The sequence below is a fragment of the Diadema antillarum genome, unplaced genomic scaffold, assembly GCF_040938485.1.
Source record: "Diadema antillarum isolate AM-2024a unplaced genomic scaffold, OU_Dant_1.0 seq00000059_RagTag, whole genome shotgun sequence".
Lineage (NCBI taxonomy): Eukaryota > Metazoa > Echinodermata > Echinoidea > Diadematoida > Diadematidae > Diadema > Diadema antillarum.
The window spans coordinates 241,276-265,439 of NW_027271164.1; the positions used below are offsets into that span (position 1 = coordinate 241,276).

General features: G+C 36.9%; 2 protein-coding genes across 2 annotated transcripts; both read right to left on the bottom strand.

Annotated features, from left to right (window-relative positions):
• Positions 1 to 7,500: 7,500 nt before the first annotated feature.
• LOC139725811 (signal peptidase complex catalytic subunit SEC11A) lies at positions 7,501 to 14,958 on the bottom strand. The gene is made up of 5 exons (XM_071636890.1): positions 14,843 to 14,958; positions 12,625 to 12,734; positions 10,583 to 10,732; positions 9,678 to 9,855; positions 7,501 to 8,740 (listed from the first exon to the last, which is right to left on the bottom strand). The coding sequence occupies exons 1-5, from the start codon at positions 14,894 to 14,896 to the stop codon at positions 8,690 to 8,692; spliced, it is 543 nt and encodes a 180-aa protein (XP_071492991.1). The 5' UTR covers positions 14,897 to 14,958; the 3' UTR covers positions 7,501 to 8,689.
• Positions 14,959 to 18,199: 3,241 nt separating this feature from the next.
• Positions 18,200 to 23,784, bottom strand: LOC139725813 (MICOS complex subunit MIC13-like). Its single transcript, XM_071636894.1, has 4 exons — positions 23,708 to 23,784; positions 21,527 to 21,668; positions 19,904 to 19,955; positions 18,200 to 19,201 (listed from the first exon to the last, which is right to left on the bottom strand). The coding sequence occupies exons 1-4, from the start codon at positions 23,725 to 23,727 to the stop codon at positions 19,104 to 19,106; spliced, it is 312 nt and encodes a 103-aa protein (XP_071492995.1). The 5' UTR covers positions 23,728 to 23,784; the 3' UTR covers positions 18,200 to 19,103.
• Positions 23,785 to 24,164: the final 380 nt, after the last annotated feature.

Here is a 24,164-nt window from a genome sequence, read left to right on the forward strand (position 1 = left end):
TGTCTTCTGAGCCTCTATCCATCCATTATTTGTAAATATGACGTTATTGTGTGAATTTTCTGAATGTATGTCATATTTGAAGTGCGCTGAAAATGCAATTCGAAGAAGCAAGGCTGTGTACAGATGAAACCAGTGAATGGTTAAAAATATCCAGCTTTTGCATTTGTTTATCCAATAATTCATCCGTCCATCTTATCCTTTGGATTGAATGACAAAGTGTACCACTGGTATGCACAATTTGAATGCTAAGTTATACATTCCACACTGCTGGATTGTGTGTACTTTTTCTGAGCCTTGTTTGTATGTTGAATGAATGAAGTCTTGTGCCATAATTCTGAATACTTAGTTGTCTGTGGTATGATAATGGAGAGTGAAGATTTCTCAAGAGAAAGGTACAGCTCCCAAATTTTTTTGATAGATAATAAATGAATTTCACAATACATGTACAACTTTCATATCTATGCCTGTTTGATGTATCATCTTCACACAAATAACGCGACTGTATACAGCTTATATTTTGCGATTGGGACTTGTAAGACAATTTCCAGTGGTTGGGTTCATGATCGAGATTCAAATTGACAGTGCAAGGAAAAAGTACTATTCCCATCTTTTATCATAATTATACATCATTTTTGTTATGAAAGGCAATGTTAATGTGAATTTATTGCTCATTTTGCAATGATCAGTTGATTTGTGAAAACAGAAACACCACAAAATGTACGGTGTATTAAGTAGTCAACAGGTATTAGTTCGCTTGTATGCTCCAATTCCATGAATGGTCTGTAGTTTCTTGTTGACCATGTATTAGAATGTAAGGAAACCTGTGCCGTCATTATGGGTTATAATTTCTAAGGAAAATACCAGACTGTTTTCTCTACCAGCATATTTTCAATACTGTGAAATGTGTAAATGGTATTTAATGTGAGCTGTGCTCATAATTCATGTCGGAAATTATTTCCTGTACCAGATGAGGCACCTTCTTGCCCAAGCAAGAAATATTCATGTGAGAATATCACAAACAATTTTAGGTACAGGTGATATTCAGGGTACTTTAATTCTGTGTTATCAGGTGTGGGGTTGGTGTTAATATGTGTGAACCTGTCCTGTGGTGCATTGTTACCCGTTTAATTGTGCAATAGTGATGTGTCATGTTTTTGTTTGCAGATTCTTACATTCATTGGTGCCTAAAGTTCCTAAATTATTTTGCCATAATACAATGTATGTGTTCATTGTCTGTTGCATCAAGATATGCAGCAAGACACTTTTTAGCTGTATGTAGGTGCAGAGACTCCAACCCAAAGTACCTTCTGATCTGGAGATTCTCCCGCCTGAAACCCCTAGCAAACGGGAGACTGAAAGTTGATGTGTGCGAAGCGCGAAATTCCCACGGTTCTAGATGCTCTCTGGTGCTATCTAAGGCTTGTTTTTTTCAACGTACGATAGAAATATGTAAGAAATCCTCTCAAACGGGAGACAAAGAGCCAGGGCGGGAGAAATTAAATCTCAAACGGGAGAACGGGAGATATTGCAAAAATGGATTTTCGGCGGGAGATCTCCCGTCGAAAACGGGAGAGTTGGAGTCTCTGTAGGTGTTCTGTGTTGATTTGTGTTGTGGACAGTTGCAATAGTTGTGTAATACGTGGACTGCAGAATCCAAGCCTGGGGTCCGTTTCATGAAGCTATCACATAAATCTTAGAATGGCCAAAGCCGTTCAAAGCTAGGAGAGACTTTCACGGAGAAGTAGAAACCATTTCACAAAGTCTCTCCTCAGTCTGAGTTTATGTGATAGCTTTATGCGATAGCTTTTTCATGAAATGGTTTTTAGCAAAGTCTCTCCTAAGTGTGCCTTAGGAGAGAGAAAGTCTCTCTTAAGACTTTCATAAAACGGACCCAGGGTCATGTATGATAGTACCAGTAATGCCTTGCATGATCATGTTTTGACGTCCGAGGTCAGATTTGCCATGAATTGACTTTCCATAACTTAACCCGTTGAGGACCAGTCCTAAGTATATTCGGGCAAGTGTCTATGGGAAATGTGTGTTGTAACCAAATCAGCCCATCTTCAACGGGCTCACCACTTAATGGAAATATTTCAATGTTTCATATATGTAATGATGCATCATGGTGAAAATTTGTGTGATATGGATAGACGTACACTTTCATCCATCTGTTTGTCAGTATTTCTGCAGATTCTGGCAAGATTGTGTAGCTATATCTTTCATCTTGTCAAAGACATACATGTACCTCAGGCATCTAATGCAAAGGAGGGTAGGGAAACAAGCTTTCAATTGTATCTACAAAATGGTATATACAGGAAGATGTGTTACATCTCTAGACTATGATTGTTCCAAATTGTACTCGTGTTAAATGATTACTGTACAGCCATGGGGAATACAAATGTTGTGCTTGAATGCATGCATGAATGCCTGATGAAGACTATGATGTCAAAGTGTGATGTTGTTCTATGAAGTAGGAGTGAAACCAAGTGATTACAGAGAATACGGTATGGTCTAATAATAACGTGGAAAGTATGATTGTATAAACTACTGTATATGCCGTCATCATTATGCCATTTGTAGACTACAAGTTATCAGGTTATGATGCGTGTGTTTCAAATTGTTCTTTCATCCTGACTTCCGTCCAATTGGTGAATCCCTCCATTTTTCAAGTCTTTCATTAAGTTCACTGTCACAGTGATCAGAAAATTATCATTTAAGATCGTTTGTTCCCCCACACTCATACATGTATTGATAATCATGGCATGCCGTTTCCCATATGTAGGTTTAAATGTGAAATCTGAATTTCTGTAATGATTAGTGTAGTTCATTTAGGTGAAGTCATTAGGAGCGTAATATAAATAGTACATTGTCAAATGTCACTACTGGAAATCTTGATGTCTTTGCTATCATTATTAAGATTATATTTCTCCTCGTTAGCGCAGAATTTGAGATTGTTTGAAAGGGAGGCTCAGACATCAACATTGTCCGTTGATGATCATTATGTCATAAAAAGAATTCAAAAAGTTGAAAGTGTGCACTATGACATCAGGAAGTATGTTTTCTGAAAGATTTCAACTGTATTTGGTCTGATGGTGTGCCCTGTTCACACAGGGGACCTGATCTGATTTATTGTCAGCAATTGCATCTATGTAGGATTTAATAGGAAAGTGGAACAGGACTTTTCCTGTGGTTTGGGGAAAAGGCAGCATATTTTTTTTTTTCAGCATGGTCCTACAGTAACTTCTCACAACTAAAAAGGAAACCCAGAAAGAATGATGCACTGTACTGTGTTGAGTTTCATAATATTTTGACCTTGATTCTGCCAATATTAGGTGTGCTTACTTCCTTCATGCCGCTAGGAAAAAAAAAAAAAATCGGCTGGAAACGTAGAATGAAGTGGTATCACTTATTACTTTTAGCCCAGAGGAAGTTGAGCTACACAACTACATGTATCAAGAATTTATTGATGTCTTGGTTCATGTAACTTTATTTCCTGGAAGTAGTGTGATGGGGCAAATCACAAATGGGTACACAGAAATCAAATGAGTTTTTGAAATGTACTCTGTGCAAAATAGTTTTATGATTAGATTGTCTCATCGGACTTTGAGGAAAATGCGGAGTATAATGCTGAATGCATTTAAATAATTTTCTGCATAAAGATGACGAAGAGTCTCCCTTTGCCTGATGACAAAAGATTGCAATTTACAAGACAACAGTTTTGTTTCATTATCATGTAATAATCACAGTCCATCTACTGTTATGCAAACAATTAATTATATGTATATGGAAATACATTTATCAAAATTTAATCATTGAGATGTAGATTTTTAATTGATTAAAGCGACTTGTTTCTGTACTTTAAAAAGATAGCAAAGAAACAATATTTATGATGTGATCATGTCTACATGTGAAAGTAAAATAAAATGTATCATATCCAATACTTTCTTTGATTTCTCTATAATGTTTGTACTTCTTTCTTTACATGGTTGCGTAATTATTATTTTTTTAAATATATTGTGCTAGGACCTGATTACTTCTGATTAGCTGTGCTACAACATTCTAGGTGCCAGCTATGACTGAAAAATGAAGGTGATTTACGAATAGATCAGTACAGAGAATCCTTATTCTAACAAGGTCGCTGGGATTACTAACTTTTCCTGTTGTTTAACTAGTACCTCATTGTACATGTGCTGAAAAAGAGACACGCTAAATACACTACTAGTAACGGAAAATCGGGGCCGCCAAATTAATTTCACTAAAAGTAGTACTTTTTGGGGAGTGGGCTCTTTACAATGGTTTCACTGTACATGAAAAATAATTGGGAAAGTGTAGAAGTAATTGGTATGTGAGTTATCAGAGATTATTCATAATCTCTTTTCCATAACTGATATTGAAACCACAAAGATATAATGGGTACCTTGCATGGAAGGATTTTGTCCAAACTCAAAGGTATGCCATGAAATGACATGGATAAATTCAATTGGATAAGAGAGGTACACATGTAAATTTTCAATATGCATTTTATTTTGAAAAAAACAGAGAATGGACATCTTATTTCTACTGTGGACATTTCAACATTTCTATCATACAAACATTCACATCATTGTTGAATGTGCAACTCAAGTGCATACATGTACTACAAATGATGTTCATTTTTTACCTTTCACTTTAGAAGATCTGAAGAACTATGCTAGGCTACATGAATTCTACACAGAAAGAAACCTACCTCGAAAAAGTCTGTCAAAAGTCATTTTATTTTGATAAGTGTGGTCTATCTGGGCTAAGTGTATTCCATTTTCCTTTTCTGGTGGCTAAATGATTTCATTTTTTTTTTTTAAATTCTTGTACAATGTAACTCCTAAACAATGACAAAGTCACCTCGCAATCAAATGAGTGGAAATTGAGGTCTAAAATCCCCCTCCTTTTCAACAAAACTGCACTTCTGACATTATACCTAGATGAGGTAATCTCAATATACATTGTATAACCTTGGCCTTTGAAATTGACAACCAGATCTACAATGAAAACAACTGAAAGAATAAACCTCTGACTTTTCATAGCCTTGTACCAAGTCTGACTGAAATTTGTAGAATGCATCTAGAGTTAATGTGTAAATTAATTTATGTTGCTGATAATTCTAACCGTAACCCTAACCCTTGGCCCTTACTTTGACCTCATAATCCCAAAAGCTGTTTGGTTCATCTTTGCAAGGTGAGTTGTACAATTGACTTTGATCAGGTTGATATTGGGTAATCATGGAAACAAAGAATAAATGGACAGACCAGCAGATGTAGGCACAGAAACATGTAACACAAAGACTCCATCTTAGATGCTATCTCCAGAATGCATTCAAAGAAATTAACATCATCAGGTAATTCCTTCTTCCACATACACATATCTACAACTACATATTTTTTGCATCATCAAAAAATTTGTGAAACTGACTAAAATGTGTAGCAAGACCATCGGGAATGAAAATTGATCTGAATAAATCACAAGCAAAACTTAATTATTTTGCAAAACTTAATTACATTCATTTATCTACTCTGACAATGAAAATGATGATTATGTTAAACTGATAAAACTGACACAGTTTTTTTCACACCAAAGAATTAAACACACTACAGAGTGGACACATTTCTCAATTCTGACACACACATACATGTACTTCACCACAAAAAAAAAAAAAAAAAAAATCTATATCATTCCTGTATTCATAGTTCATAGGCACATAATCTTCAGCAAGAATTTATGTCGTGGAATGCTAGCCTACCTGCATACGTGACAATTTACAGTACATGTATTTCATTTTCCACAAAATGACTTATGAAGGCATTCCTGGATACAGAAGTATGCATGAGTCAATGGCCTGCATAAATCTGTCCCTACAAGTCCTGTATCTCATTTGGACAGAAGACTCATTATAAACATTAAATGATGCTGAACTCATTATTTCCAACTGTGTGTTTCTTCCTCTGTCTAAATTACATTATGTTTGACTGCAACATAATTGTATGAAAATAATACTGGCAACAATCAAAAGCTATTACAGATAGTGGGCAGAATAGAAATAAATTATTTCAATATATATGTGTTATAATGAGTATCAGTATTAAGCAATAATTATGGATATTTACAAAGATGAGCACATACCAACATGAAGAGAACAATTTCTGTCAATAGCCCAGGTAAACTTACAACCTCAAAGTTACCAATTTTCTGTTCCCAATTTACGATCAGTAAAGTAAAGCAATAAATCCTGAAATTTCAACATGGTGGAAACACTAAATGCATGCACCATTTTCCCTTGTACATGTTACTGGTACAAAACAGGTCTGAAAGTATCGCAACTACTGAAAGTTGCCTGCAGCCAATAAAGTCTTTCAAAATAGACATGTGTTTGTTGATAAGAATGTATTTCATGTAAATGATCACTAAAATGACCCTAAGCAATATGCATGTGTTCCAAAGCCATGTCTTGCTTTGGAGGATTGTGATATAAAAAGAAGCCATTATAGCACAGGCATGATTTTTTATATTGTGTGTGAATTGCTTCCTTTAAAAAAAAAAAAGACAGCAAAATACCCCCTCACCCTAAATCAGTCTTTTTCAGGTTTTATGTGACTGCATATTCATGTATCTAGCATGCAAGCACACATATCACTAACAAATCTTTCTTTATTAATGCACCCGTGACATTAACTTTACAAAGAAAAAGAGTACAGTACAATGTCACCTTACAATGTTATCTAACACAGATTCTCATGAAATGTAACATAACTGGTTGTGAACTCAAGGAGATACAGCGTAGTTAAAAACGGATGGTCAAAACAATGACCACACAGGAAAAAGTTTGTAATTTATTTAGATACTGTATGACTATCCAATCAAACTTCTTGCATATAAGACATATAAAACACTGTGTACACCAGAAGTGATTGTCATACTTTCGATTTACTGTGCATGAGCTCAGAACTAAATCAGCACAAGAATTGTTGTCATTTCAACTGCTACCAAATCAAGTTTTCTGCTTTAATGCCTCAAATACACCCTAAAGCAAAAGAAAACAAAGTTGTGTTAATAAATACGCAAATCAAAATCACAAGACAAACAAATACCAATGAAATTCAACAAATTAGACAAAAGTTAAATGGGATCAATTTTTTTCCCCAAATTTAAACAAACACAGACCAGATAAAAGCCTGGAATTGGTGCATGGTCCCTCCGCTTTGGTCTGTATTAGTGCAAAATTGTCATAAAGACTGAATAATATACATTGTAGTTTGATTGAGCTCTTTCGAAGTACTGTGGGCTTTGAAATAAACCTATTAGTGTACGTAAAAACTAGTCTTGCTTTGTGAGCTCTTATATTGTTTTCATAACCTGATGAAATGAAAAGACAAACAAACAAACAAACAAACAAAGCAAGGACCACTATATGTGTTTTGCTAGTTAGTATCAGGTGGGTCGGTATAGAAAGAGTGTACTGTACAATGTACAAAAACTTTGCATTTTAAACCCTTATGGAAACAGATGAGGTGAATGAAATAATCAACACTTTATAATATTTATGAATAATTACAACAAGAACAAAGAAGAAGATACACAAACCACCTAAAGAAGCTTGATGCGCCATAAACTGCAGCCTTGTAGCTGCTTGATAGTTCTTAATTTCGATCCAATTACATGAATAATAATAATAGCAGGTATATTTCAAACACAAAGGGTCTCCAAAACACCAATCAGACTTTGATGGCATGCACACCTTCAGTTCACAGTGCAATGTATTCCCAAATTGTAAACAAAACTTAGTCTCAAACATTCTATGAATGTAGAAGGTCTTCTCTTGAATTTCAGCACACGCTGCAGGTGTCAACATGGATAGATACCTGATGCAGTAGGTCTAGTCTGCATTTCTTGAGCAGTAAGACATAAGTATGGTTAACAAAACAAATACAACCCTTTTTAATTTCTACTACCAAGTAATGCATTTTGTACGGCAAACAATTCAAATCTTCTTCACTTACGGGTACTGCCCATAAATAAATATGCTACTTCATTTCCAATACCACACTGCATCTCATGATTCACGGTCACTGCAAGAACTGGTTTAGTGAAACTAATTCATAGCCCTGCAGCACAATTTGTGTATTTAAATCTAAATTTTGTAAGCAATTTTCGAGACAAAGGGTGTTACAATCACCAAGGCAGAAGAGAATGAAAAAAAAAAATGTTAAGTGACAAACCTACATCTGCTTATCATAAAGTGAACAAACAAGTAACAACTGACGTATACATCGAGAAAAACAGTAGTACAGTGAGAGAAATGAAGGATACTTCGGTGAAAGTGAGATACCTTATATAACATCATTACTGCATATTTACCAATCTACCTTCACATTGTCAATTAAGAAATAAAAGGGCGTTAATCCTGTGAGACTTTCATGTGCTGATTTTATGCCCATCTGCTTCGTAACTGCTCAACTCACGGTTGTCAACTACTTGAACCATCTGTTCGTTTCAGTGTAGAAGTATTTTGCCTCGTCTTGGAACGTTCACGGTGATGAGATTTAAGAGTACTCCAGGCAAACAAAAAGAGACCACATCCTGCTGAAGATGCAGGTATGTACATTCATTCCACCATGGGCTTTATTGTGTCGATTGGTTTGGCAAGAGACAGCATTCTACATCATTCACGATGTATGAGGACAAACACTCCAAGACCTGCTAAAATAATATACTGTGAAGAGAAAGGATGAAGTATATTCAGCGCAATTGATTTGGAGTCACCACAATTAACCATTTAGCAAGAATTAACCATTTAGCAACACAGAAAAATTATTACTACAGGTAGTCTTCGTGTGAAAGGACTCCTCAAAAAGTCATACAAAATCATACACAACATTAATCTGCACACATAACACAAGTACATATTTGTACTGGTTCATGTTGTGAGTCTTTGGATATGTGCAGGTAGGAAATAAAAAAATTACATCACCTTTGAACTTTGAAATAACAACATTTTACTAACTTGTGAGATGAATCCATGGGTCCATTGGCTACATAAAGCTTGTTATTACACACTGTCAACAATGTGTGTGTTAATTCACATCATACTTTGTCAGATGCTATGACAAGATCCTCAATCTTTTATAAAATTCTTCGCCAAACTATACATGCAGTCCTCTGCATCTCTACCGTTCCTCCCGCAAATTCTCAGAAAGCCTTCAGTACCCCTTTGGCAGGGTGGTTATCTGCCTGTGTAAATGCAGTCAAGTGGTACATGTATCCCCTTTCCATGTTCAACTACATGTGCCACTGAACAATGAAAATATTGATCAGGTACGAGGTATGAATAGAGCGTGCGCTGATGGACTCACAAACTCTTTTGCTATACACAAAACAAGGCACATGAATGGGGTCAGCGAAACTCAAAATCTACTGAGCTCAGCCTTAATCACTATGTACATCTTCATATGAGTTTTAAAGCAAAACAAGCACAGTATATTAGAAAAGGTACAGTATACTGTGACACACACAGTTTTCCTACAGAAAGAGAACAAAACTGATAGAAGAATAGCATAGGTTTGTTGGCCTCTTGGTATGACCACAAACAAACAAACAAACAAATAAACAAAACAAGACAATAACCTGGTATTTTCAATTTTGATGCTTACCTTTAATTTAGGGTAGTCGTTCATCATAATTGTAACATTGCCAATGTATGGAACAAAACCTCTCGCTCTGCCGACGACATCTTTCCTCTCCAGCCAGAGTTGGCCCTTGGCGTACAGCCCCCTGTCATCTACCATATTATTATCACCTTTTGTTAAAAACTTGACTGTTCCATCTTCCCTGTAGGAGAACAAGGCCAGCATATAAGAAATTATCAATCTCTCTCTTGTTCATCCTCTTTAGAGACATACTAAATGACTTAATAAACCAATATTTTGGATGATTTAAGGAAGAAAATTGCATTACAAGAACAGATACTCTCTAGAGATAAGCATTTGTTTTGGACAAAAGTAAGTGGTGTAAAAGGAGGAGAGAAGTTAGTAATTAAATTAAAAGTGTTTTCACTTGCTGTGTGGTTGTTGTCTGACTAGTTGTATTTGAAAAACATAGATACATTACTAATAAAACAAAATTATTAAAGATTTTTACAGAAAATCTTTTAAGAAAGGTCCTGTTCCCATTCATGTTAATTGAATTGAAATACATAATGCAAAAGACAGAAAACAGTTGTTTTCCATGTGATATGCCTGGCCTGAACAGAAACTAATGATAATATCAATATTAGAGAAAGGCAATACATGTATACTATTAGTGTATAACAGCAATGTGGTACGTAACACAATATGAAATTCGTTTCACTTCTTTATGATGTGAATCAGGACATACTAGAGACAATCCGAGTCCAATCAAGATCTAACTCCATTGTACAAATTGAGTGGATTCTTTCAAACATTTGAATTGGTGTATGTCCTCACTTTAATATCTTATATTATGCCACTTTGCTGCAGGCATTAGTAAGTAACAGAATCCGAATGTACTGTTCAGTGTGCTGCTGGGCAAATCTTACTTCTCATGTAGACGAAGGACTCTGTGCACGATGGGAATGTCTCTTCCTTCGATCTTGAACACCACAATCTCACCAACCCGAATGGGATCTTCTTGATAGTTTGTGAGGAATAGGAGGTCACCACGGTGGAATGCAGGCTCCATACTGCCACTATATTTAAAAATCACAGAATACAGTTATCATGGCATGCAGTAGAATAATCATAATATATTAAAACTAGATATATCGCTACGGCTACTGATATGCCTCCGCCATAATGCATGGTTCTCCTAATAGGTCTATAGTACAATGTCTTGACAAAGTGTGATGACAGTTTCACACAATTGGCAAAATATTAAAATGACAGGTTTGACACAAATGTGCTGAATGTTCACTTTCCTAGAACTAGGTTCAATTGGATGAATGATTAAAATGTCAGAGTGCAGGTATTTGGGGAACTGATGATTTTTACTTGACTTTTGACCCTTTTATAAGTTTATGCATTGAGTAATTTTCAAGGTATTGAGATAAAGTATAATTTCAGTATCAAATGGGAAAATAGCATTATCTAAACCTGGCCTTTGACCTTTGACCTCACAGTTCCAAAGAGAATCACTGTTAGGTTGAACATGCATAAATATGTAAGTTTCATGATGATACCTTGAGTTACTTTCGAGATATGGAGGAAAAAGTTTTAGCACTTTCACTTGATCTTTTACCTTTTGACCTTTGACCTTTTGGCAAGAAACTTCCCCAAAAATGTATATTGGGTAATACATGCCATACATCAAGTTAAAAAAAAAAACCTTCAGGCATATTGCATTTTAAGGAAAGTAGTGATATTTTGAGGAGTTGACCTTGACCTTTGACCCCCTGACCTTTGACCCATGACCCCCAACTTCCCTAGATAATCACTGCCCATCGGTACAAGCATATATACTAAGTTCCATGAAGATACCTTGAACCATTTGCGAGATATGGAGAAAAACATGAAATTTCAAAAAAAAAATTTTCACAAAATAAACCTGTGACCTTTGACCTTTGAGCCTGTGACCCTAAAAACCACACAAAGTATTATCCCCCAAGGATATACCCTCATACCAAGTTTGATGTAAAACCACCACACGTTTCTTGAGATATCGACAAAAACAAAACGGGACGGACGGACGGACGGACGGACGGACGGACGGACGACCCGAAAACATAATGCCTCCGGCCACTTCGTTGCGGAGGCATAAAAAAGTCAATAAATATAGTAAAAGCCACCTCAAATTCATTTGGTGTGCAGTGCATTCATCATTTTTTTCTTTTTTATGTAGCCAAAAAAGAAAAGAAAAGAAGGAGATGGAAAGAAAAATAGAAATGCAATGCAAAAGTAAAAGCACTAAAATGCTATGTAGCTCAACCAAGAAAAATCTAACATTGAAGACAATCAGACGGTACTAGGTATTCAGACCTACAATTGTACATCTTCCCCTTTCCATTTCAATGCTATCATTTAGACATGAATATCATGTACAAATGTAGATATGCATGAACTACTGTTCCAATTTGTTTGTTGCATTATACAGTTTTGTGGGGGCTTTTTTGCATTGATCTCTAGATGAGTTGTGGAAGAGCAAAGACTTGCAATTTGAGTGTTCTTGCCCCCAAAACCTTAATCTTTTTTTTTCTTGTAGAAAAATCAGAAAGATATACAAAAGGGAAAGGGAAAGATGGAGAAAGTACAAGTGGAAGAGAAGGGGAAAAAAGGGGGAGAAAGACAAGGGAAGGAGAAAGGGGTTCATCTGAAGAATAAAGCAGAGAAAGAAGCAGGCAGAAGAGGGGAAAAATAGGGATAAAAGAAAAAGAACTTGAAATAGATACCAAGTATGCCTTCAGCCAAATACTAGAATGATGTGATAATCTACAAAAATAAGAAATTGATATGGGATGATGAGTGCAGAAGAAGAGACAGAAAATGAGATATCTTTAAGAGGAAAGGGAAACAAAGAGAAACAAAGAAAGGCATGAACAAAAAGTGCTGGTAAAAACAAAAAGAGCCTGAAGACAGCATGACTCACCTGAGGACCACAACAATGGGGCTCTCACTCCCTGTCACAACCATCAGTCCTTTCCATATCATGAGAGCAGATGACACTATCATGCCAAAGTTTAGCACTTGATAGAAGAGCTGCGATGATGACAAACAAAATCCATTTAATCTGCCTTGTGAGCCACAAGATTCAAACTATGAAACTCAAATATTAAGCAAACACCTACACTGTAAGTCAACACAAGTTTTGATTTTAAACTGAATATCAAATAAAAATTCTGTGCGTTTAAAAACCTTAACAATATATGATATTTATAGATTCAAAATCGCTAATTTAATGTTTTATGTTAATAACAATTTGGCGCCAGTCAATATTTCTAATCTATTTCGCCACAATATAGATGTTCACCAATATAATACTCGCTCACGTTTTAAATTCAATTATCCTGTAGCCAATAGTCACTTCACTTCGTCGTACTTCACTGGGCTAAGACCTCCTTATTTATTTATTTTTTTTTCATTTCAATGTATAGTATTTCCTGTGTTTTATGTACAATTTCAAGCAGTTCATTATTTTACTTCATTTAAAAATTCTGTTCACTTCGTCATGTACATGTACATGCATTCTATTTACTATTGTTATCTGGGGGCTTTACGCCTTTTCAAGCTATTGCTTTTTGTAGTCCCCGTTCTCCTCATCAATATTTCTTTTTCTTTTTGGTATGTTGATCTCACAATGTATTATTTGTTTTTATGATGATTGAGATGAATAAACGAATTGAATTGAATTGAATTGAAATATAAAAACTATTTTTTTAACCATTTTTGTTTGAATTCATAATTTGATATACAGTAGGTCTATACTCACTGCATGTGCGCTGGATCTTTAACAAAGCACATCAATCATCATTACATATATATAAGTAAGCCACCCAAAATTAGACCACCAATGCTTGACTACTCATTACTTAGTATCCTTTTAGCGCATGGTCAAATTTTGGCAGGGGTGGTTAGTTTTGGTTCGAGAACTGATACTCACTATACTATGTATTTTGAAATTACTATATGTTGGAAACAGTTCACAACTGTTCTTGCCTGTTTTGAATATAGACTAGATTACCTGTGATTATGCATAATTGTGCTTGTGTCATTTCGATACCTACCAACATATTTTCATTACAACTGTACCCGAGACTCCAACCCCAAGCACCTTCTGATCTGGAGATTCTCCCGCCTGAAACCCCTAGCAAATGGGAGACTCCAGCTTGATGTGCGCGAAGCGCATATCACGAGCGCGAAGTTCCTTGCAGCCGGGGTCTAGGGCCTGCTTGCATTGGGCCCTGGAAGCTCCAATAATTAGGGTTCTTGATGCTCTCTCATGCTATCTAAGGCATATTTTTCAACATGATAAGACAAAAAAGTAAGAAATCATTTCAAGCAGGAGACACAGAGCCAGGGCGGGAGAAATTAACTCTCAAGCGGGAGAACGGGAGATTTTGCCAAAATGGGCTTTCGGCGGGAGATCTCCCGTCTAAAGCCGGAGAGTTGGAGTCTCTGCTGTACCTGTAGTGCAACGTTAGTTGTTACATTCAATTTTACATTTAGAAATCTACTGACCAAGATATATCTAGGTCAACTAGATCTACTGGTACTACAGACTAGATCTAGTAGTAAATTACACACAGCCAGCCCTGCCCTGTCGCTGTACACAAGATCAAGACTAGCGCGTAGCAACAGGCCGAGCATGGCAGATGCTGTGCCCACATGGCGTCCGATTGGGCTAGGATTGAGGTTGCTAAACACAACACTGTACTACACTCACACTAACTAGTTAATTAATTTTACACTTCGATTTCCAAGTACAGTCCATGACTCCGGAGTCCAGATTCTGATTGAATTAAATTTTCTGCTCTTGTTCAAATTCGTGCCCAACCTCATTTCATCTGAATTCACACTGGCACAAGCTGTGTAGCTCCAGACCTACAATTCATTCCAACTCTGAAAGTAAATGCAACACATTGAAATAGCATACTGTACTAGAAAATCTTGACTGACCGAATGTAACCTGTTGTGAAAGCTAATGGCTTGAGTAATGCCATATGGTCACTATTCACCCACTTTTACCCATTCCGGAAACTGCGGGAATGCGAATAGGTGGGACCGAAATGTAACTGACGTGGATCATTACTTCTTGAATACCTACGACGTGAGAACTTGAGGAAGAAAGGAACCAAAAGGCACGTTACCTGGCGCTTATTCATGCGCCTAACTTCGTCAAGAAATTCAAGAGCCACCATCATGAACAATTTCGGTACTTCTTCTGCAGGCGGTCAGTCGCAGTACACAGGCAACCAAGTGTACGTATCCACTTGCCACACGTATCCTTCAGGTTGAACTGCACGAAGCTAGCCCATGCGTTTTTTAGCTTGTTTAATTCGCTTGGCACAATATGTACACCAGTGTTGCCAGATGGTGATTTCGGGAACCAAAAAGGGTGAAATTTGGTGATTTTTGAAGTTGTTTGGTGACAAAATTTTAGCCTGGTAACCAAATCAAAATTTGGTGATTTTTGGTAACTTTTTGGTGATTTTTAGACCCATGAAAAATAATCACACTAATTGAAAACGAAAATGCATTTTGCCCAAAGTTTTCCCCTTATTTCCTGCAGAAACATAACATGTGCCCCCCTTTTTTTTTTGGTCACAGCGACACACACAAACACTCATAGTCATATATCCAGCTGATATCCATACACATCGTACACATTTTGCACTTAGTGTGTGTGACTACGGTGCGCCGAAAATTGCACCGAGACCGGCGCAGTGTTTGATAAAGGTTTATTGATATAATTTTGTCTTGAAATTGAAGCTTTACCTACGCTTTTCCAAATTTGGTGATTTTTGATGGCTTTTGGTGATTTTTTACAAGCCTTTTGGTGATTTTGCTCTGTTGGGACCTGGCAACGCTGATGTACACATGCTACCGATAGAAACACGAATTGTAGCTGGTTAACTAGCTAGCAGCTAGAGGTAAGTCGGTAGGTTCGAAGCTGGATGGTCAATTTATAAGGGTCTCAGTGATTAAATTACAAACTGTAATTCAGCCGTACTTTTAATTATCTAATACATTTGATTATAATACGTTTGAATCTACAATATTTTATAATGGTTTTACTAGGGGATATGCCATTCTATATGGCAGTTACTTTACAAGTAATACAAGTGTTACTCAAATGTAATTTGTCAAAGCAGTTAATGACACGTTACCATTGCGGGAAATTCTAGCTTCCCTGGCCGCCGGGTAAACACGGTACTGGTATTTTATTTGTGTAACGTATGTACCATCATCAAACAAAAGGAAGCAATGAAAATAAAATGAAACATATTGACTTAAATCTAAAACGTAAGATAAAGTAAGATTTGAGTACCAGGTAATCAATTAACTTCCACACAAGGAGAGAAAAAGACATATTTGAGAAGATGAGCAAAACAATGACAAACATTCACAAACCAAAACGTGTCCAGATGCATTATTTTTGTCTTGATCTACCTAATCTATTACGGCAGTACACTGTACAATAAGTGTGTCTTTTTATCAAACAGTATACTGTACATGTACATAGAAAAGACAGAGAGAGGGGGGGGGGAGAAAGAAAAAATATCTATAGGCCTACATACCGTACGTATATACACTCGGCAAAAAAGAAAGAAAGTAAACATTTTTCATGTTTATATTTCTCAGAATTTTTGGGCAAATGTTAAGGTATATATACCATATGAAAGGTATTTCAATTGGCTATCAACTTGGTAAGTCAATAAAAAGGAAAACTTTACGCATGAGTGAACACCATTGTTTTTCTCTTCCAAGGCACAAAAGTAAAAGCTGAAAAAATGAACAAGTTGTCATTCATGCGTAATTCATCCACATACTCTTCCATGTAAATAAGAACAAAAGACAAATTTAACACACACACACACAAAAAAACCCAATCAAGTCAATTGCAAAAGTATGCCTGTGATCTCTGTAATATCTTTGAAGCCAAAAAGATCAATAAAGGCTTAAAGTGATCAACAAAAATGAAGAATTTTCTGTCAAATCCAATTCAAATGAAATGAGAGAAGCAATATTAACAAAAATGGTAGGATTTTCAATTGATCTCTCAAATAAGAAAATTTTAAATTATATTTGGTTCTTGAATTTGTTAATGAATTCTTAAATTACTAAATTACATTCATGAATGAAATAAAGATATTCTGTAATATGGTATATAATACATTGATTTTCATCAAACTCTTCTAAGAAAATTATGAACTAAACAAAAAAAATTTGCTTTCTCTTTTTCTTTCTTTTTCTTTTTTGCTGAGTGTAGATATACAGGTACAGCTGTACAATGTGATAGGTATTATGAGAACAAAGGAAGTGAAGAAATTGTTCTTGTGAATTGTACACCTACTTGCACGCACGGACAAACTCTCGTATCTGTAGGGCCTACCCCAACTGAACATAACATGAACACACATGAACACAAACATATACATTTTTGAGCACTGTTGAGGGTGATTGTGTTCTGAATATATGTGATAATGAATGTTTCTTTTTTCAGGGTGTTAGGGGCCTACTAAAAAAAAATGATAGAAAAAGGGGAATCTGAAATCAATTTAAAATTCAATCAGTTGAGGTGTTTCGTTCTATCTATTTTGATCGCACTTACTTACAGTGGCCTTCTTCATGCTGAACATGCATTAAGGACAAGTCCACCTTTCTTTTTTTTTTGGGGGGGGGCACCAAATTTACTAAAAAATTACTAAAGATATTTAATTTGATGATTCTGATGGCCCGAATGGGCCACATGCACATAAACACACACACTCAGTGTGGAGCCTTGTTCAATTTGTATATGAGATCAGCAACTTAAAGGACAAGTCCACCTTCATAAGACATGTGGATTGTGTGAATAAAGCGATGTAATTAGAACACATCAGTGAAAGAGGCAAGAGCTCTTTTACTATGCGATAAAATTGAAAATATGTAGAATTTTCTTGATATCTTCTTTACATAATCTGTTTTTTTGCATATGACATTACAATATTCACATCTCTCCAACATCACTCATCATTTCATATCATAATGAGCTGATATATGTTTGAGGTCTATGCATGCCTTTGTATTATTGAAGATTACCACTCGGTGAATATATATGGTACGTACCAACATCAGTTTGTTTGAGAATATAGAAGGGGCTGTGACTTAACACTCTCATCTGCATAACAGCAATACTTGATTCTCGTATTTGTATGCCTGTCAAACCTGAGCCACATTTTACTTATCCACAGCCAGAACGGTCAGAGACATTGAGGGGAAAAATCAAGGCAGAATCCACAAGTTATCATAAAAAATATAAAAAGTGTTACATGATCAATAGCAAAGCCATGAATAAGTAACTGCATATATATTGGACTTATAGCAGATGGCAGTTTTCACACACAGGTTCATCTAAATGCAATTTTGACAAAGTTCTCTTTAATTTTGTACAAGGGCCAGCACATGGCACCTAAAATAACAAGGCTGTGAACATTTGGTGTAATGTGATAGCATTTTATTCATATACACATGCCAATTATTCCAAGCACATCACATTCAGAGATAAAGAAAATACATGTTTAAAACACAGACTACATGTATTCAACTTTGCGATCTCTTGGACCTATTCTGATCACCTTTAGAGTCTTATGACTAGCATATGAATAATGCACATAACATAGTAAATCAGTAAGAAACAAATTTGGATAAAACCCAATATGCATTTATGGGGGGGGGGGGGTCCTTCAAGATATCGGCTGTGTACAATATGACCTGTATGAATCTTGGTACTATGTGTCTGTACCACGTGTACATTATTTATGATTTATATTTCATTCCTTGCTTTGCCAACTGAAAAATTTACCACCCATATCGAAAATGAAGACTTCCCAATTTCAAATTTCTTCCAAAAAAGTTTAGAGGAAGACTCTTTATAGGTGGTGGATATCCACAGACATTAAAAAAAAACAACAACAAATGGGTTGTTTGCAAATAATTCTGTTATAAATCTAACATCTGAATGTATGCATTTTTTTTTCTCAAATTGACCAGAAAGCATAAACAATGTCTTTTTTAAACCCATGAACTTTTTACTATAAACTGTAAGTAATCCATTGTAGAGGGCTGTACAAATTGCAGCATGATCCCACTCAGAGAGATTCCCCTCATTCCACTCACAGAAGAGAAGATTCACAGGATGTTATTTACACATCACGCAGGATCCTAGCCACAGCTAAAATGTTCAAATTCAAGTCTCTGTTTGGAACATTGTCTGAACTCTGATCATGATCAAGTCCATATTCATGCATAATGAAGATAGCACTAAGCTCTGACTGATGACTTTACGATCCATGATTTTAAAAGTCAAAGTGCAGACGCTGTTAGTCCTTGACAACCTTCTCACTGGTTGCTTCACAAAGCTGTCATTCATTTGCCTGCATCCGTGATGTATCCCACAGCCTGATTGCCAAGTTCCTTCACTTTCTCTGGCCCTGCTGCTAGCGATGAAAATGTCCACTTCACACCTGCAAAATATCCATGATATCAAAGCAGAAACACAAATGATAAAGAAAATAACACAATATCTTCATGGCATCATGATAAAGTGAACAAGAAAAGCAGACATAGAAATGCATATTAAAGCATACAGTGCACTATGCTTCACTCTTATACTCATCTTGTCATGCAGCCCCATGCAGTAAGATGAAATATGAAAAAGAGTAAATGGAATATTGATTTTCAATGGGCTCTGATAAATCAAAAGTTCCACTGACATACTGTCAACACTTTCACTTCATGGGATAGCAGCTTGAATAATGTGCAGTTGTTTTTTGCCCAATACATAGTGTATTTTTTCCCCAAAGTGAATACTGACAGTCAATTCTGGAGCATCAAAATGTCTTGATGATGATTTCTCATAGCAGAGGTGCATGGCCCCTTGTTCAGTAGGTTGAACTCCAATATTGTATTTTTCATTTACAGCAGTTTCTTGCCTTAGAACATCAACACCAGCACACACAAACATGCTCACAAAAAAGTGTGGCACAATTAATTCAATTGAATTCAATTATATGTTTCATCTCATTTCATTTTAATGTGGGCACACATCTGAGTGGATGCACTGGCATCAGGAAAGGAAATTAGGCTGATATGCACTTATGATCATACAAAGCATCTTATGATTCTACATATGCATAGGTGATTCTACATGTGAGTAGGTTGTTTACCTGAATTCCAACCTTGTTTAAGGTTACTTGACAGCTGCTCTGATGAAGGTATCTATTAGGAAGATATGAAGCAAGGCACTGAAATTGATTACAGTGCACTCCCGTTATAACGAAATGCTCGGGACCGGCAGTTTTCTTTCGTTATAACGAAATTACGTTATAACCGAACAAATACAATATATAAAGAAAACAAGGAAGCCATGCATATATGATATTCTGTTTGTTGAATACTCGTCATACACTGGAAAGCTATGTGAACAATAACACAAATAGTTAATCAATTTCAGATTATTGTATCACAATAACGCAAGTTCCCCTCAGAAACTATGCGTGACACACCAAGCGAACACACAGTGATGTGACGCGTTCGCCCATGCAGAGATGCTGTAAATGCCTTGTTCCGCTACGTATTTTCAAAAGCGATCCGCATTTCGTTATAACGGAGCACATTTCTTTTGTTTTTCTTTGTCAGTGGTGTTCGGAAAAGATTTCGTTATAACGAAAATTTCGCTATAACCATGTTCGTTATAAGCGAATTTTGTACCATAGACTTTAATGGCAATAATTTTGGGACCAGAAGTTTTACTTTGTTATAACGAAATTTCGTTATAACGGTGTTCGTTGTAACGGGAGTGCACTGTACTCAATCACTACATCCTTATCATCCACTTCATCTAATCTTGTCAATTCAGAGCCAAAAGACACAACACATTGCATAAATACACTGTATTTGTTTAAATATGAAACTCTTGGTAGACATCCCCACCTTTTCATCAACATAGATAATGATTATCTTAATGTCAATCAGCATCTAGGAAGTATTTTGGGGTCACAAGTTTCTCAATGTATAGTGTCAATGTTCTTAAGTGATACCGAACTTTTCTATGTGTGGTAGGGTCACATGCAATAATTCTTCTACTTGCACACATGAGAAATTGGGGCCTAATTCATCTGGTAGATGACAAAAGTTGTGTAATTCCACACAAAACAAGCACTGAACAGTGCTAATACTACTTGTCCGTGTGCCTGACTATGAGAAAAAGTCAACTGAATGTGAAAATACCTTTGAGTGTGCTCAGTAAAACATCATGGGATTTCCTGTGAATAACATTATGTGTACCTGGTATACATGTACATCTGTATAATGATATCAGTGATTATAATTACCCCTGCTATTTTTTGGCAAACCTCTCACCAGTATGATTAATGCTATCACCCTTATTATTACCTCCATCAAGGAAGGAGGTTATGTTTATGTCGACATTGGTTAGTCTGTGCCCAAAATAATTCAAAAAGTTGTACATTGTATATGGATTTGGATGAAACTTACGGGAAAAGTTGCTATTGACACAAGGAACAGATGATTAAAGTTTGGTAGTAATCCAGGAATTTGTATGAATTTTTGAAGGATTTTTATATATTTTGGCAAATAGGTCCAATGAACTCGGGAGTTCAAGCTGCATGTATTTCAGCATGTATGAATGGAAATGAGCTGCTTGACAGAGGTCTGCGTCCTTGGAGTGCTTTTCTAGTCATGCTTACCATCATCAGTGTTATCATCATTAGCCCTCATGACATGCATTGAGGAAAAAGGTCAAAGATCAGATTTTTATGACATCTTACTTGTCTAAGGTACTCATCCTGTGTCTTCAGAGAACCACTGAGGCTCCTCATGGTCTTAGCACCGTCAAGGGAAGATCCCCAAACTCCTTGCTCCACCGAAACATAGATGGCTCCACCTCCAACCCCAAGCTTCCCAAGGGTTCTGTGAAGGGTCAAACGTGGAATTTTTAGGGGAAACATGATATCTGGAAAAAAATTTTTTTCTCAAACTCTAACCTTTGGGCCTAACCCTAATGCTGGCCCCGGTACGACTCAAGAAGCTGTGTACCTAGCTACGATTCCAGGATCAGGGAGGTGAGACACCTCCCTGCCAGGATCCAGCGCGTGCATAGACCCCATTTGCAATTTGCATTTTGCATTTGCATTTGCATTTGCAATACGTTGTTCATGGTTGATATTATTTCCAACCAATTATAATTCTTTTCATTTCTTCTTCTCCTTCTTCTTCTTCTTCTTGATTTTGTGAGGATTAAAGGAAATCTTACCAATTTGGGGTATCAAGGCAAGGACAACCCAACTAAACAGAACAAGCATTGGACAAGACAAGATTCATTTTACCTACTACTGTTACCTTGATTTACCTTGACTTTTGGCATTGTATTCAGTAGGTCTAGTGTAGTATACAGAACTTATTTGTCCCTCTGCATCCTCTTGAAGAAATATCTTTGGTAACGGTATATGCTACGTAAATGCTACTACTGAATGGCATGCACATTCATCAGTAGATTATACTGTCATCATCATCATCATCAGTGGGGGGGGGGGGGGGGGGGTGGGGGTGGGATCAAAATCAGTATTGAGTAGGCCTAGTCTATAGTATACGGAAGTAGACACCCTAGATATCTATTAACGTTTAATAGTAGTAGGGTCTTTATACACTTAATGGTCCTGTTGAGACCACCTTCGTTACGACTAATTAGTCTGCGCCCTCTCTCCCCGCTGCACTATACATCATGTACCATCTGGTCCAGCAGCGCGCAGCATACTAGCGTATTGACCGAAAGATCGGTCTGTATCTGTCCGTCGGGGAATGTTCCGCGGAGACTGCGTCTGGCTTCACGGATCCCCTCCGTATACAGACCGAAGTCAATGATTGCGGCTCCTGTGTGGAGCAGTCGCGCACAGATCAAACGTTACGATAAACCAAATTTCAGACAGCTTTTTTACATTCAAACAAGTATGACATGACATGACACATTATGCAGCAATATTTGGGATAAATTTCTCACATTGTGCAATCGAAATACTCACATAACCTCGGTTATAATGCAGAAATTTTATCGATATCGCAACATCGCCGTTCGCGAGCAGTAAGTCGCCATTTTGAATCTGTAACAATTGCTAAGCCAATCACATGCGAGGTACGTGTTTTAGTAAAACAAACACGTCGAAAGTACCTCGCATGTGATTGGCTAATAGATTCATAGTGTATGTTTCTGCAGTTTGAATGTGACGACGCGACAGGCTGTGTTTTACTTTGAAAATTCTCCTAAAATGTTGGATTATTCATTAATCTGGTGAGTGTAACGTATTCTTAAAAAAATAAATTCACCATACAAGCTTAAATTTGCCGACCTAGGGCCGTGAATGAGACGCAATCGAGAAGGGTGAGGTACCTCACCCAATTTTCCATAGAGACAGTGGTTAAGAACATCCACACAGCAATGGGTACTGCAACCTTCCGTCTGTCTACGGAGGACAGCGTTAATGGCAAAATATAAAAGAGTCCTCCGGACAGACGGATCTTTCTGTCTAACTAGCGTATTGATCCAGATCCAGAGTCAAGAGACTTCGTCGACTTCCGGTCATTCCTTCATGTAGTACTGTACATCATGATTCTACCTAAACTTATTACGTAGCGTCTACATGCGTGGTGGGTGAAAGCACAAGTACATTCCTTAGGGAAGAGACTGCAACTGGTGTTGGGTCAATTGGGAGGACCAATTATCAATAGTCTAGGCTCTACCACGCAGCGGCATGGTAATAATGCTTGTCCAACCTAGCTAGACTTGACAGCACGAACTGAAAGGTGTGGGACTACTGTTTACACGATTTTTGCTTCGGTTAATCAGTATGTGCATGTTCCTGACAATATTGCACTGCTTCCATACTGTCTAGTGAATTCTACATGATGTTACCTTAGATCATAAACTTGTCGGAAATTATCTGAGTAAAGCTTACCGTAAAACTGGAGCTGCCATGATACAAGCAAGCGGTTTTCCTCAGCCTCTGTGTGTGACTCTGTTGTCGGAAAAGCACCAAAGAGAGTTGGCAAGGCCGACGTACCGATCCGATGATGCAACCAACGCACACACACAACAGCAGCTGGCGCGCTGGGCTGATGATGGTGGTTGACCGTTCACGTTCGCAGGTTTTGACACGTAGTCGACACAGGAACTCCGCGGAACCTCTTTTCATTTCCAGCCCGACACTCTTGGCGTCTCATCGTCTTCGATCATGGTGCCGCTACGACTTGGCTGTGCTACTGACTACTGACTCCTCCTAGTCAGTAGTACTAGTATCTAGTGTAGTAGAGTCTAGATCTGTTACACATTTAGTTCAAAACAGTTCATTTACGCTATTGCTACTAATGTTGTGGTCAGATTCGTCGTTCGACCTTTTGGCTTTGCTTTTCAAC